Below are 14,163 nucleotides of genomic sequence, written 5' to 3' on the forward strand. Positions count from 1 at the left end.
ACCTTGAAATAACCCTTAAGTGACCTTATGCAGGCAAACTAACCTCGGATTTGAGTTTCCCGTTTGGGGTGGAAAAAGTTAATAACAGAAAATGTACACTTTTAAAAATGATTTTGTAAGCGTATCGGGCCAAGAATCGATGTTTCCAAAGGAATGAAATAAAAACCAAATTTCCCTTCCACTTCGCACCCTTGCGGAATTAAAATCAAAATTCCGAATACACACATAATTGAAAAATTTAACTCTGGCTGGCATTTACCTTTCTTGCGGCGTTCAACGGATATTGCTTGGCCATCTTCTCGCCTCCACATAATCTTAGGCGTGGGAAATCCATCCGCCTTACACGTCAAGCTGATATTCTGGTTCTCCCGCACTGCAACAGTGGATTGCGTGCTCTCTGTATCGATGATGTTCGGTGGAACTGCAAAAGAAATCACAATAAACCCTTTATGCTTTAAATTATCGGCGGATTCCATTCTTATATTTTCAATTCGAAACTTTTGTGTTACCGCGGAACCGAGGGGCACACGTACTTTAACTTGATTGAACGGCCTAGTGGGCTACTACTATAATTTCTCTTCCTTTTTGATTTAATATTCTCTCGGGGGGATTTTCCTTGAGCATTTTATTTATTTCATCGAAAGTGATTAAGACGCACTTGGGAAAATACGTAATAAATTCCCGAACGTATTGGACTTTTATCGAACGCTCTTTCTTCGACTGTTGTGTTAATGAATTCGTTATTTTCTTAAAAATTAAGCTGTATCCTAAAACAGGATGATCCTTGCCTTTGAGTTCAAGGTCAACGCTCAAGGTCATGGTCTTGAGGTCATGTCAGTTTTTTAAATAGCGACCCTCCTTTTCGATCTCGGAAATGAAAAGAGCAGAAAATTCTGCATCCGAATATGACATTGACCGTGACCTCAAGGTCAATGGTCAAGGTCAGTTCAAGGTCAAATGTTGATTTTTACTGTAATTTTTTATTTTTAACTACGAAATCAGAGGGAGCGACAGTCTTTGAGTAGATACCTGATGGTACTTCTTAGTGACCTTGATCTTGATGTCAAGGTCGAAAGAACATGTCAAGGTCATATCGGTTTTTGGAGTAGCGACCTCTTATTTCGACACTAGAAATACGAGAGCGTAGAACTCAACATGTTATTATGATCTTAAAGGTGACCTTAAGGTCAATAGTCAAGGTCAGGTAGAGGTCAAGTGATAATTCCGGATGTCATTTTTTATTTTCGACGATGAAATTGAAGGCTCTTAATTTTTTAGTGACCTCAAGATCAAGGTCACTAAGGAGTACCATCAGGAATCTACTCAAAGACCCTGATTCCGTAGTTAGAAATAAAAACTTAAGTAAAAATCAAAATTTGACCTTGGTCATTGACCTTGAGGTCACGGTCAATGTTATAAATTGGGATGCAGAATTTTCTGTTCTTTCCATTTCTGGGGTCGAAAAGGAGGGTCGCCCTTTCTAAAAACCAACTTGATATTGATGTGACCTTGAACTCAAGGTCAAGGTTACAATCGGATGAGCCGTGAAAAATGCTGAGACCTTAGTCCTCACCATTTACCCCAAAAATGCTGAGATTTTTCGGGGTTTCCATACTTTTGACTAACCCAGTATAAGATTAATGTGACAATATTACACTACTGCAAAACTGCAATTATTACACTAAGTTTGTAAACAGTTATCGACAGAAAAGGATTCCGAACTAAAACGTTTAATGGAATTTACAGAATGGTGCAATGAAGTAACTTTTTATTGTCCACAGCTGTACAGGGTAACCAAAATTGAAGGTTGACCGCCATTGCACGAAAACGAATAGAGCAAACAGTAAACCGCAAGCGGAGATCTTTATGGCATGACGATAGAAATATTTTTTAGTTCCACCTTGGTAAGTTTACCTCTTTTCCTCACAATTTTTCTACGTCATACGAAAATTCTCATCTCTCAACTTTTATTAAAAAATTTTTCGACCCCTCATCTCGTTCAAAAGATATAAAATGGTAAATATAAAGAATAAATACCGGTACAATCAAATGTTATAGTCTTTCCAATCTTAAAAATTGAAGACCAAAGAGCTAGGCAGTATGTACCAGGTTTGGTCGCTACGCAGCAACTCGGTATTGAGAAATTAAAAAAAAAACTTGTTCCCATATTCATTTAGCCATACCCATATACAGGTCTGGCCGATCTAAACGTGGAGGTGGTAGAAATGTATACGCCCAGTTGAAGAAACGCGCGCGCGGGCAAACGGCGTACAAACACAGCTGCACTGGGCGACCGGCCATAAATTTCAGTTGTTGACAAACTGCCTAGCAGTGCAGTAATATATTTTAGTGAAAATGTAAATGTTTCTTGATATGTCACAACCAAAATTTACTATCAATATAATAAAATTGTTGGAGGACATAAATAATTAAATATGTTTTTGGCCAAATGAACATATAATAGAAATTTTCAACACGCTGTATACAAATTATTATTATTTTTACCTTTAGCAGAACACTTTTTTAGGGACGCCTATGAAACTCATTAAATTTTATTGCTAGACTTCAATACTTTGGGTATTTATATCCATTACCCACGTGTGTTAATCATTTTTGTGCAAATTTGTTACATTTACTAAAAATAAATGAATACCCAATACAAATGCATATAAGATTCCGATTTTTAGAGAAACTTGACTTACATTAGTCCAAAAATTGATAATAACAGTGTTGCAGTGTCAAAGTCGAAAAAACAAATAATATTTTCTTTAATATCTTTCGACTATTTTGAGCTAATTTCGTGAAATTTTATATCCGACGGTTTTTTGGGATGGGAAATTCGAATTTATCGACGATTTCGTTGTATCATCTAGTGGGCGCCACGAGCGAACATTACGACGCATTTAAACTGCCAAAACTTTTTTGTGCCACCGTGTATTTCACTTTGAGCTGGAAAAATCTTTCCCTCCAACTTTTCTGCTTGAAAAAGGTATACCTTACTAATATCTCTTTTCGACAAAAAGGCATTTAAATTTGTATGCACAAAAAAAAATATTTAAAAGTTATTTTCAACTCCAAAGCGCTGAAATACACCATTTTTGAGGCAAAGAAAAGTCGCTGATAGAAATATACCTTTAGTTTCAGTTTAAAGTTGGGGCACTTCATAACGTGACAAATTTAGATTTCTCATTACGGAAATACGGAAAATATGCAAAATAAATAGTTCGGCATCTATTGCGTCCCGTATCAATTTGTGAAAGGTCTCCAAATATATGTAGAGAGTTCCAAAATCAGTTTATCCTTCCGTGACTATACTATTTCCCTCATAAATTACGTGATTTATTTTACAGTGTCTTTGCTCAGCACTTCGCCACAATTTCTATTCCACCGAAAGGTTCTTTTCTGTGTATATATTTCACACCTTGCAAACCTTTAAACAATTAATTATTCAGATGTATTTAAATAAATGGGCTCAAGATTATCGTTGACAATATGTGCTTCTATGTTTGAGCAATATTTACAGAGATTTACTTATTTATGTATATTCATTAAAGAATTGCGAGTTTGCCAGGTCATGAGTCAAGGAAAATAATTTTCAATACAATCGGACACAGCACAATAAAATCAAAGAAGCCTCTATCGGGTGTATTTGTAAAATATGAATGATGATTTCCGGACTATTATTCCTATTTGAATACAGTACGCGTTAGTATAAGAAGATAAATTATGAACGGCGCCTAAGGCAAAGACTCTATTGCGGCTGTTAAGGGAAGTGATAAGACAGTGAGTTAGTATTGTCATTACTGTAGGTTGAGTAGAATTGATTTCCTCCAGCCTATTTTGCGAAAGATGATCGCGATAATAATAACGATTCGTTTTAATAACCGTAAATTGCTTTTTGAATTATTTTTGTCTGTCACAGGGCGTTTTTCTGAAAAGTAACGAGAGAAAAACATGTTTCACTATACTTTCGAATCAAATACAAATATAAAAATTAATTCCGAGCTAAATCTTTTAAAAAGTTTGAAGTAGCGACATCCTGTAGATTTATTTTTTGCGGTACTTGCACAGACTCAGCTTCAGCTTCAAAATGAAGTTTCCTTTAGTGAATGGTCGGTATGAGATTTTTACACTGTAGTATTCATTTCGAGGAAAGAAACTCTGAAAACTGTATACCAAAGATTTATGTCCAACATTTAAAGTCATATAACTTCCTTCAGAGTGGCAATATTAAAAATGTTTACTAACCGACGTCGCGAGCTACATTTTGCCTTAAATGTTTAGAAATTACAGTTCTTTATTAAAAAAATTATTCAATGTTGAATAAAATATGAAACGAAACACGTTCTAATAATTAAATTTAATTTGAGATTAAGTCGAGATGCTTTTCCTCAATTTTCTTTTCATTTAATTAGAAATTTATTTATTTTTGTTATACAGGATGTCCACAACATACAGTTGCTAGAATTTCCACAATGCACAACAGCGCACATGTTTTGAAATTTTCTCCTGTTGGTTAGGAGTGAGCCACATGACATGGACTTAAAAAGCCACCCTGTATATGATAAGAACCAACACATTCTTAAACTTGGTCGTCGCTTTTTGAACTTACCAGATAGTTTGTAGTGAATAAGAAAACGACCTTTGGACTTATTGCGAGTGCACTTGCACAATTAGTGTCAATCTACTTACACAATGTGCAGTTTTGAGATTCGGAAACTTCAGAGAAAACTATTATTACTTTGCAACTAACTGCCAAACTTTATTATCTAAATTTCAACTTGTTAACCAACGTCAAATTACTATCTGCACGTATAGCAGCACTTTAACACGGCTGACTTGGAACGTTACTTTTGCGCAGCTCAATTAGTGTTTTGTTGCATTTTCCCACCCATTTTTTAGCACGGTTAAGAAATTTTGTGTATGTTACACTTCTCAGAAATATACAGGGTATCTAGCATTAATATGTTAGTTACTTCCTATTAGAAATTCATATGAAAAAGCCACAGTCACAGTAAAAAAAATTATTCAGAGGCGTAGATTCAGAAGTATCGCCATTCTTTTATAGCAGCAGTATTACCGTACAAAAATGTATTCAAAATATCTCGAATTTCATAGAACCTGTGTATTAACTTTCTAAGTCTATTTGAGGAGACAGATACATTCTCTGACCATCTCAGATGACAATCAACCATAAGTGTTTCTCTTTGTTTTTGTTTTTGCAAACTGAAGAATGAATTGAGTTTAGTAAGATGAGGCTGTTATTAGTTGTACCCGAAAATGAACACGAATACTTAATAAACTACAATCAAACCAGTTTTTAACATTAATTAGGTCAACAACACTATACAGGGTGATTCAGAATTTATCCAAAAACAAAATCTGGATGTACAGGGGACCCTTACATATACAATTTTGTAAAGAAAAAATCAAAAAGGGCAGTTTGAAAATGATTTAAAAATACACCTCTGCACGGCACTGGAAACTGGTCCACTGTAAAACCTGACCTCGCACAATGCGATCGGTATGGCGGCGTGATAAAAACGGACAAAAACTTTCGCAAGAAAAGAAATAAATAGAATTTTATAGCACCTATTTTATATCGACAAATTCAACAGCTTTTGCCTTTAATAATAATTAATAAAATTAATTTGTGTTTTTAAATAATAAAACCATTTGACATACCCGATGCTACAACAACAATTGTTCTAAATTTTATCCACCAACGTGTAAACACATTTGCGTCCGTCTTCCTCAGTTTCTACGAATTAACAAAAATGTTGTCTTGCTTCACCATAAATTAAAACGATATCCATCAACTCCGAGTTGCTATACACGCAAACCATTTTTGACATTAACTACTAAAAAACTATTGTAAAAACCACAGATAACAGGTAAACACTATCGCAACGACGATTGCAAAATCGGATTTCAGTATTCGGAGTCGAGCATTGCGAATAACGCTAGAGACTACAGTTGTCCGGCTATGTAGTGGTTGAATGTACTATAACTTCAATAATTTTTTTCCCGGAAACTATAAGGATTTTACAACAAAATTTTTTACGATATTGACTCCATTTTTCTTGCCGCATCTATTTCCAAATTTTTTTGGATAAGTTGTGAATCACCCTGTATACTGTGCAAAACCGTACTTATCTTATCAACTACGACGTCACCTGTTACATAGGTGTTGTATAACAATGAAAAAGTAATATTAACGGTCGATAGAAGGAAGCACAAAAAACAGGCACTTAGGTAGGAAATTCTGGAAGGAAGCCTAAATAGTTGAAGATAGGCAGTTGAAGTGAGAATAGCGCGAAGTGAAAAGTAAGACGATCAGTGTAGTGCGAAAAATATAGAAGCAGTGGAAAATTAAGTGTTTAACCGTTATTAGTTATCAGGTAATATTCTTTAAGTACTTTGTTGTTAATTGTTCTATGTAATCTTATGATTGTGATGTTTATAAATGTTTCATGATAATAATTCTTTGTATGTTTAGCTTCCATTGCTTTATGCTCAAGGGCATATATTTTTCTAAGGTAAAATTGTTATAATTATTATTAACGATTGCTCATTATTTATTTCATGTTAAAATATATATATTGTGTGGGCGCCCAGACATTACAATAATGACTCCTTTGTTTCACATCTAACTTGTTTTTGTCATGATTACGTTGTTCGTAAAATATAGATGTTTCATGATAATAATTCTGTATATGTTTAGCCTTCATTGTCTTACGCTCAGGGGCGTGTATTTTTCTAAGATAAAATTGTTACAATTATTATTATAGATTGCTCATTATTTATTACATGTTAAAATATGTATATTGTCGTGACTGCCCAGATATTGCATTAACGACCTCTTTGTTTCACATTTAACTTGTTTTATCATGATTAGGTTGTTCTTTGATTTCTTGTGCTCACTTTATGTCATACGTCTATACGAGCCTTGTTGAATTTACTAACATTTTCGCCCGTGCGGAACGAATCTGGATTAAGCTCGATTGCCTCCCGTATGGGACTCCAGTGTTATGAAGGATCTTCCGAAATCTCAACTATAGCTGGATTGCCTCCCGTATGGGACTCCAGTACCTTCCGGCTCTGCCGGCTAACTAACACCAAACCTCTTCAGTTTTACTTGGAAGTGTGTATGACTAATATGAGGTAACAGATGACATTTAGTGACACATTAAATGAGACAGGTCTTATTTATCATTAGCAAAGGTTCTTAATTTATGCCTTTGGTTAGCGGTTGTTTTGTATTTATATTTGGGTGGTAAGAGCAACGATCGTGGGTTTCTCTGCCATGCTCTTTCCCCACAGGAGCTCTAGGTGAGCCTGGCACTCTCATTTTATGTTAAATGGTTGTTAATGTTTTTGTTGTTCTTTCTATTTGTCACATGTTTAATTTGAAGATTGTTGTACATAAATAATAAAGTTAGGTGTATTTACTCTGCTTTTGTTTTATATAATTAAACCATACATCCCCTCTACAAAGTTAGTAGCCAGTGCCTTCCGGTCAATTAAAAATGGATACACACAACGTAGGTAGTCCTTATGACGATCGCATATTTTTGGCCTCAACTACGTTTATTTTTTTTATCGAACCTAGGGTTGTTATATTACAATACATTTTCCCAAGAGTTCCCTTTTAAGTTTAACATACTAAAAATAAAATGAGTTCAATTACTGTTCCTTGCGGAACACCCTAGTAATTAATAAAGGTTCACTAGTTGTAATGTTCAACTTAACACTTTGCAATCGGTTTTTTAAATAATTATTAGATATTTCAAATGAACTACCGATATTCTCCATACGATTTTAGTGATTTATTATGGTAAACGGCATCAAAAGCTTTAGTTTGAGAAAAAAATACTGTAAGACATTTTTTATTACGGTCTAAACTATTCATAATCTTTTGTGTAAGTTCTATGACTGCGTGTTCAATACTACATTTTTTCGCCAAATTTAGGATTTCGTAAGGATTACTAATGGGACCTAATATCCACTTTAGAAAAATGTTTTCCACTAACACCTTTTTGTAAGCTATGTTCAAAATTTAAACATAATGAAACTGGAAAATGGTTTGTAATGATATTGTAATACATATTTTATTACACCCTTACATTGTTTTTCTTTATTTATTATTCTAACAAAAATGTAATGAAGATGAAGCATTCGTTGCTCTTGTGGGTTTAGTTATAAATGAAAAATATCCATTTTCAATTAATATACACATATATCGATTAACATTGTAACTATCTTTATTAATAGCTTTACATAAATGTCCTCAATAAATATAATTTTTGTCGATTTGAAGTTAGAAGATCTCCCGATTCATCGATATATTGTTAAAATGCTTTTATAACATCCTGTATTGTATTTACTGTTAATATAAACACTCCGTATCTTTAAAATTACACATTTTAAACATACTCCTGAGATTATGTTTTTCATGTACGATTGTTATAATTGTTTTCATGTACGAGTGTTATAATTTTATTAAACCGTTTGGCAATGTGTGAAATAACACCATCAAACATGTAACCTTTTCGCTCCTATTTCCTGTCTCTTCTTGCGGAAAATGTATGAAACAACCACACCCACGTATAACCGTGAGTTGGTTTCGTTGGAAAAATTAATTATTTATTTCATATTCATAATGTTCAACCCAAACAGAAATTTGTTATCGCGTGTTCTCTTAATTAACATTTACGTAAAAAAGTAAAATGAACTCGAATACCGTTACAGTGCTGGAGTTCATTTTATTTACTGGGCGTTATCATCACACTGAAAGTGTGTCTTTACCTGACGGTTTATCTAAAAAAAGTGGCTAACAAAAGCGGAACCGCAAAAGAGCAAATGTTTAATTCAAAAGTCATAAATAAACTTCCTCTGTTTATAACTTTTGATCTAATCAATATTTTTTGACGCTCGAGGGCTAGTTTTGTAGGTCTTTTGAAGACGAAAAAAAGTATTTTACTGTTTTCTCGTGTAAATGAGCGGAAAAATTTTATAAGCGAAAAACGTGAATTTACGTAAAAATTATACAATTAACCACCCTGTAAACAATCTTCCCCCCATTTTTATGACTGTGGAAACTAAAATGTTATTGTACATAATATTTAGCATCTATAGTGATAAATTCAGCTTGCCGAAACAAAAAGTCGCGCTCAACTCTATATTTCCTGGCCTATACTTTCGCTCTCTCTCCGCGCATTGCTCACAGCGCACAACGCGAATGACGCTAGAAACTACAGTAGGCCAGCGATGTAAGGGTTGAAAATACTACAACCTCAAACATTTTTTTCTCGGAAACTATAAGGATTTTACAAAAAAAAAAAAATTTACGATACCGACTCCATTTTTTTGGATAAGCTGTGAATCCCCCTGTATATGCCTCTTATAATATTCGTGGTTTGTTCCAGTGGGACTAGATGAGCAGTTATAACGGAAAACTAGAACCCATTTACGCTTGCAAGGACCTTTGCCTACCGGACACCGTTTTCCCGAGTTGCTCCTTTTAATTCGGGGTCCTGGCGGGAAACAAAATAACGGCCAGTTTGGAGTTTGGGTCTAAGAAAATCGAGTCTAGCAGGGGTTGCAATTAGGGCGTCTTAAAATATTTATACCGGCAAATCGATCCTTGCACTTATTTTACGATTAAGCTTCAGTTACTTAATTTATTTCGTCAGTGGCTGTTATCTCGGCTTTCCACAGATGAAACGAACCTCTCCCAAAACGCTTAACGTGAAATCTGACACGAGCCGTAATGGACATCGCTAAATATCTCAACAAAATAAAGATTAAATCGCTAAGTACAAACTAATAACTATGGGTCCAGACAAAACACCGGCCTCTATTAGGGACTGTGCTATTTTATGGTGCCAATCGGTATCCATAATCTTCAGTTCATCATCGTATACTTTTTATAACTAATGGAAGCTTTTTCTGTTTACACAAAAGGCTTAGTTACCTTATGCTTACATCTGATTTAAATTTATCTGATACAGACATTAGGCGTGCCTCAGGGATCAATACGTGGCCCACTGTTGTTTTATTCTTTTTATCAATGATATCAGGAACAATTTTAATAGCCACTTTATACTGTATGTTGGCGATTTGAAAACATACGATAGTGCAAACCCTGTATCGCCATTAATACTCTGCTCTGCTCTGCGACGACTCGCACAGCAAGTAGGAACCTCAGCTCGTACCGTACCATATCATCTGCAAACCTTCCACAATAAATAAGAAGTGGATCTTATTTGTGGAAGGGCGAAATGGGCGGTGACTATTAGACGCCTTCATTATAGCCATCTTTCTCTATCGCACGGATTTCTATGCCTTTCTTTATCGCTCTCACGTGACGGCCGATGAACCATGGGGACTTTCCGACCCTGTATATACATATATCGTTACTTTGCTTTGTTTTCTATTCACTGACAACTGTAATTTTTAACCGAGTTTTTAACCACAATTTTTGTATTTCTGTCCTCTTATTTTATTGTACTGTTTATGTAAACATATTTTTTTGTAATGTTAGGAACGTATTCATCATTTTAGCATTTCAATATTTTGGTTTACAAATATGTACCTTATATTTCACCCTGGAAAACTTCCGGGGCAAAATGAAAAAGTATCCTTAAATGTGGAAATTTCGTTCTCCTTGAGAGAATTAAAACACTATTCTCCGAACCACCGTTCTTGAGTTAAATCATTTGAAAGCCACTTGCAACGTATTTTTAGTGCCCGCTTGGATTTAAGTTGTTCCGTGCTCTCTGTAGTGCCAACTGCGGTACACAAGTTTTTATATATGTGTTCCTCGAATGTTTCAGAAATTCTAAACAATATAGAATAATCTCGCCTTAAAACTGTAACAGTACGTACTTCGAGAAAGACCCGAACGGCGAGAGCTAAATCGACATAATTCGTATTTATTTTTACTTGAAAGTTTAAAATTATTTTTGAACCACATATATTAAACAGTGCTGTTTCAGTCTCTATTTAGTGTCAGTTTTAATCCATAGCTATTAAATTTACACTTTGCACTTTGATCATAATTAAAAGTGATTTTTATTCCCTACTATCGAAATAGATTAAATAGACCCCCGTGTTTGGAAACCGATATTAATAAAACGTAGGGGAAATTTGGACCATATATAGCCTCACTATTACTCTATTGTTAGTTAGTTTCGTTATCCCATTTTTTAGTTATTAATGAAAATGTTGAAAAAATCACGGTTTTATGCCTACAAAATTGATACCTCTCACTTTAACTCGTCGTAATTTTTTTGTTAATTCATAAAAAAAATCCAAATTTTCACTGACGATAAGTCGAACTATTGTCTTTAGTATTGTGAAGGTCATTTGTTTCAAAAGCTCTTCATTTTTTTATTTTTAAGCAAAACAGAAGGGAGTAAATCTTGAAACTTTTTTTGGCGGTATTGATCCTTCACGGTGTCCCAAAAAGACCCGAACTCCCTGATAACTTTGGGTTGGATCCCAGGACTGAGTTTTATCAAAAAAAAAGTTTCATTTAAAAGAATATCAAGAAACTAAGATGCTGGCGACCTTGGATTTGAATTTGACCTCTGTCAAGGTCAAATCAAGGTCCACTTGAATATATCAAATAGAAAAACCTAGTTTCTATTCCAGCAATCGATAGAGAGCCAAAGTTTACGTCCGAATTTTCTCTTAATAACTCCAAAGGATAGAAACTGTTTAAAAAAAAGTTGATGGATTTTGAGTGACAAATTCATTAAATTTATTGATCTTTTTTATTTATTCATGACATATTCCGATCACATGTTCCAATATTCTTCGATTTATGACAAAAAATGAGATGTTCCATATATTTTCAAAACGGCCTTGATTTAACCCTGCTAATTAAGGTGAAGGTCAAACCCAAGGTTACCATCTAATTCGCCATTCAGAGTCCTACGAAGTTTGCTTGAAACAAAATTCCTCCACAATTCGATCTTAGCGAGTTATTCAGAGAAAAGTGAGTTTGACCTCTAAATGACCCTCAAGGACATATCGGAAAAAGGTCCTGCCACCGTATTCGCACGTGAAATTTAGCGCCCTAACGATTACTGGCATAAAAAGTAGCGTATTCCATTTGACATTAATTTGACCGTGCTTTGACCTTGAAACTTAAACTCAAGGTCAAATCCAAGATCAATTCTCTCAATATCCTATAATTTATAGGACTCCATTCTGAGAGTTGAAGGGGTCTTTTCGGGACACCCTGTATATTTAACGCCCAAAGTTTCTTGGTTAAGTTGCATATCAAACACTTCTTATAAAGAGAACCACTACCGATAGGTGCGTTACTTTAAATTTGAGGAATGAAACTCAAATTAAATACGTAATGAAACGTACTTTTACGCCCTTTCGCGATTGATTTGCAAATGCTGTTGAAGACGTGGCAAATGAATACGTCAACGGTGAATCTGAAAGTACAGTAAAGAGGAGAAAATGTATATGAAATCAATGAAGCATTTTGTATTGAATTTTCGGTTCGGTGGTTGCGAGTACAGGAACTCTAGTCGTAATAAAATGCACCTTTGACGGTTAAGAAGTTGTAGTTTTAAAAGGATGTGGATAAGACAACTTTTTTTTCAAAAAATGAACGAGAAAACTATGTGCCCTACATACCATCTAGAATCTAGATAAATGATTTAAGAAGCAAGGGACTAAGATTTTTTCAGTAACGACATAACTATATCTTTCTCATTATCCTTAAAATAAGAAATTTAATACAAATATATTTTCACTTGAAATTGCTAGAAGTCTGATTTTTGATATATTCATGAAAAAATTAACTTAAAATAATATTAAGCATATAATTTTACACTTTATATAATTTTCGCACTTTCACTTTTTTATTTTGAAGGTGTTGACTTAGAACAAAGATTTTATTTTCGAGTTTTACCACAATGCTGACTAACTTTTCGTGATCGTAAAAAGAATTTGGTGCAAAATCACGTGGACTACTACAACGTCATAAAAAAAATAATAAAACTTGTTTATTTGGTATGGCTGGATTCGGTTTTCTATAAACTTTTCAACGAGCCCCCTAATGCCTTATGTTTCCATTTGAAAAAAAAAGTAGGGGTAGCTGGGGGTTAGGGGGTTGAAGAAAAATTAATTATTATATAACCGAAAGATGGGAAAAAATCAAAATCAGTTAACGTGTTTCAGCGTTTTAAAAAAAATTTACTCATTCAAAAGATATGAATTTTATTCCGTACTTCTGGCCATCCCTGTATAGCATGTGAACAATTATAAATTAAAGATTATTCTAACTTAGTAAACTATTGATTGTCATTATCAATAAATTTACCAGTAGTTTTTAGTTACCGTACATTTGTAAAAATAACCCCGATGATACGCCTGCGGACAGTTGGCTAATTAGGTACTGCAGGTTGTGTAAATACAGGGTGTTAATGAACTTCTGTCAAAAATTTAAAGGTGTGAAAAAGGAGCAAAATCTGAGTTAACTGAAATATATTCTATGAAAATCAGCAGTTCTCAAAAGGTGGCTCCTTGCAATATTGAGGTAAGTCAGATTTTAAAATTACATTTTACTCAACACAAATGCGTGTATTTACCTCATTTTGACATAACGGACCCCACAAAACTACTCTTTCAATATGCAGGATGAAATCACAAAAGAATAGCTCAGCATACAACTGCGACGCTATGACGGCATTTTGGTGACAATCCCCGTATATTATTATGAAACTTTGTAGTGCATTATTGTTTAGAATGTAAATCACCACCACCTTTTTTTAAGACGTCGTTATTTTCGAGATTTCATGTCATAAACCAACTTGAAAAACGTCTCGTATTAAATAATTAAATACTGATTGATTGCATTGTTATTCAATAACTGAATATAATGCGCAGGACAAAAAACGACGCTAGAAATGTTTCTATATTGTGTGTGTAAACATATTCCAAGTTCGCCGATTAATAAAATTAGATCTATATGTTTCGTATCGACTCGTTGACCTACTTCCCCGTTTGATTCATCGCTCGCGATTTTTCTTTTTCAACTTGAAAAGCGTTCTTCACTTTAATGAACGCGCGGCATTAACTTCTATCTACTGTCAATTAGTCGATCTTATTACAGATAGCTTTTTACGTTACATTCAC

The 14,163-nt window shown here is 34.2% G+C and overlaps 1 protein-coding gene across 1 annotated transcript in view; it reads right to left on the reverse strand.

Annotated features, from left to right (window-relative positions):
• Positions 1-259: 259 nt before the first annotated feature.
• The window catches only part of LOC108906227 (lachesin-like), a gene marked incomplete at its 3' end in the record, with an annotated part of 260,950 nt that continues 247,046 nt past the window's right edge, over positions 260-14,163 (reverse strand). The window contains exon 4 of the mRNA XM_018709439.1: positions 260-421. Within this exon, the coding sequence (XP_018564955.1) occupies positions 260-421 (162 nt within the window). The remainder of the gene's footprint in view (positions 422-14,163) is intronic.

This window comes from Anoplophora glabripennis, unplaced genomic scaffold, assembly GCF_000390285.2.
Source record: "Anoplophora glabripennis isolate ALB-LARVAE unplaced genomic scaffold, Agla_2.0 scaffold32, whole genome shotgun sequence".
Classification (NCBI taxonomy): Eukaryota; Metazoa; Arthropoda; class Insecta; order Coleoptera; family Cerambycidae; genus Anoplophora; species Anoplophora glabripennis.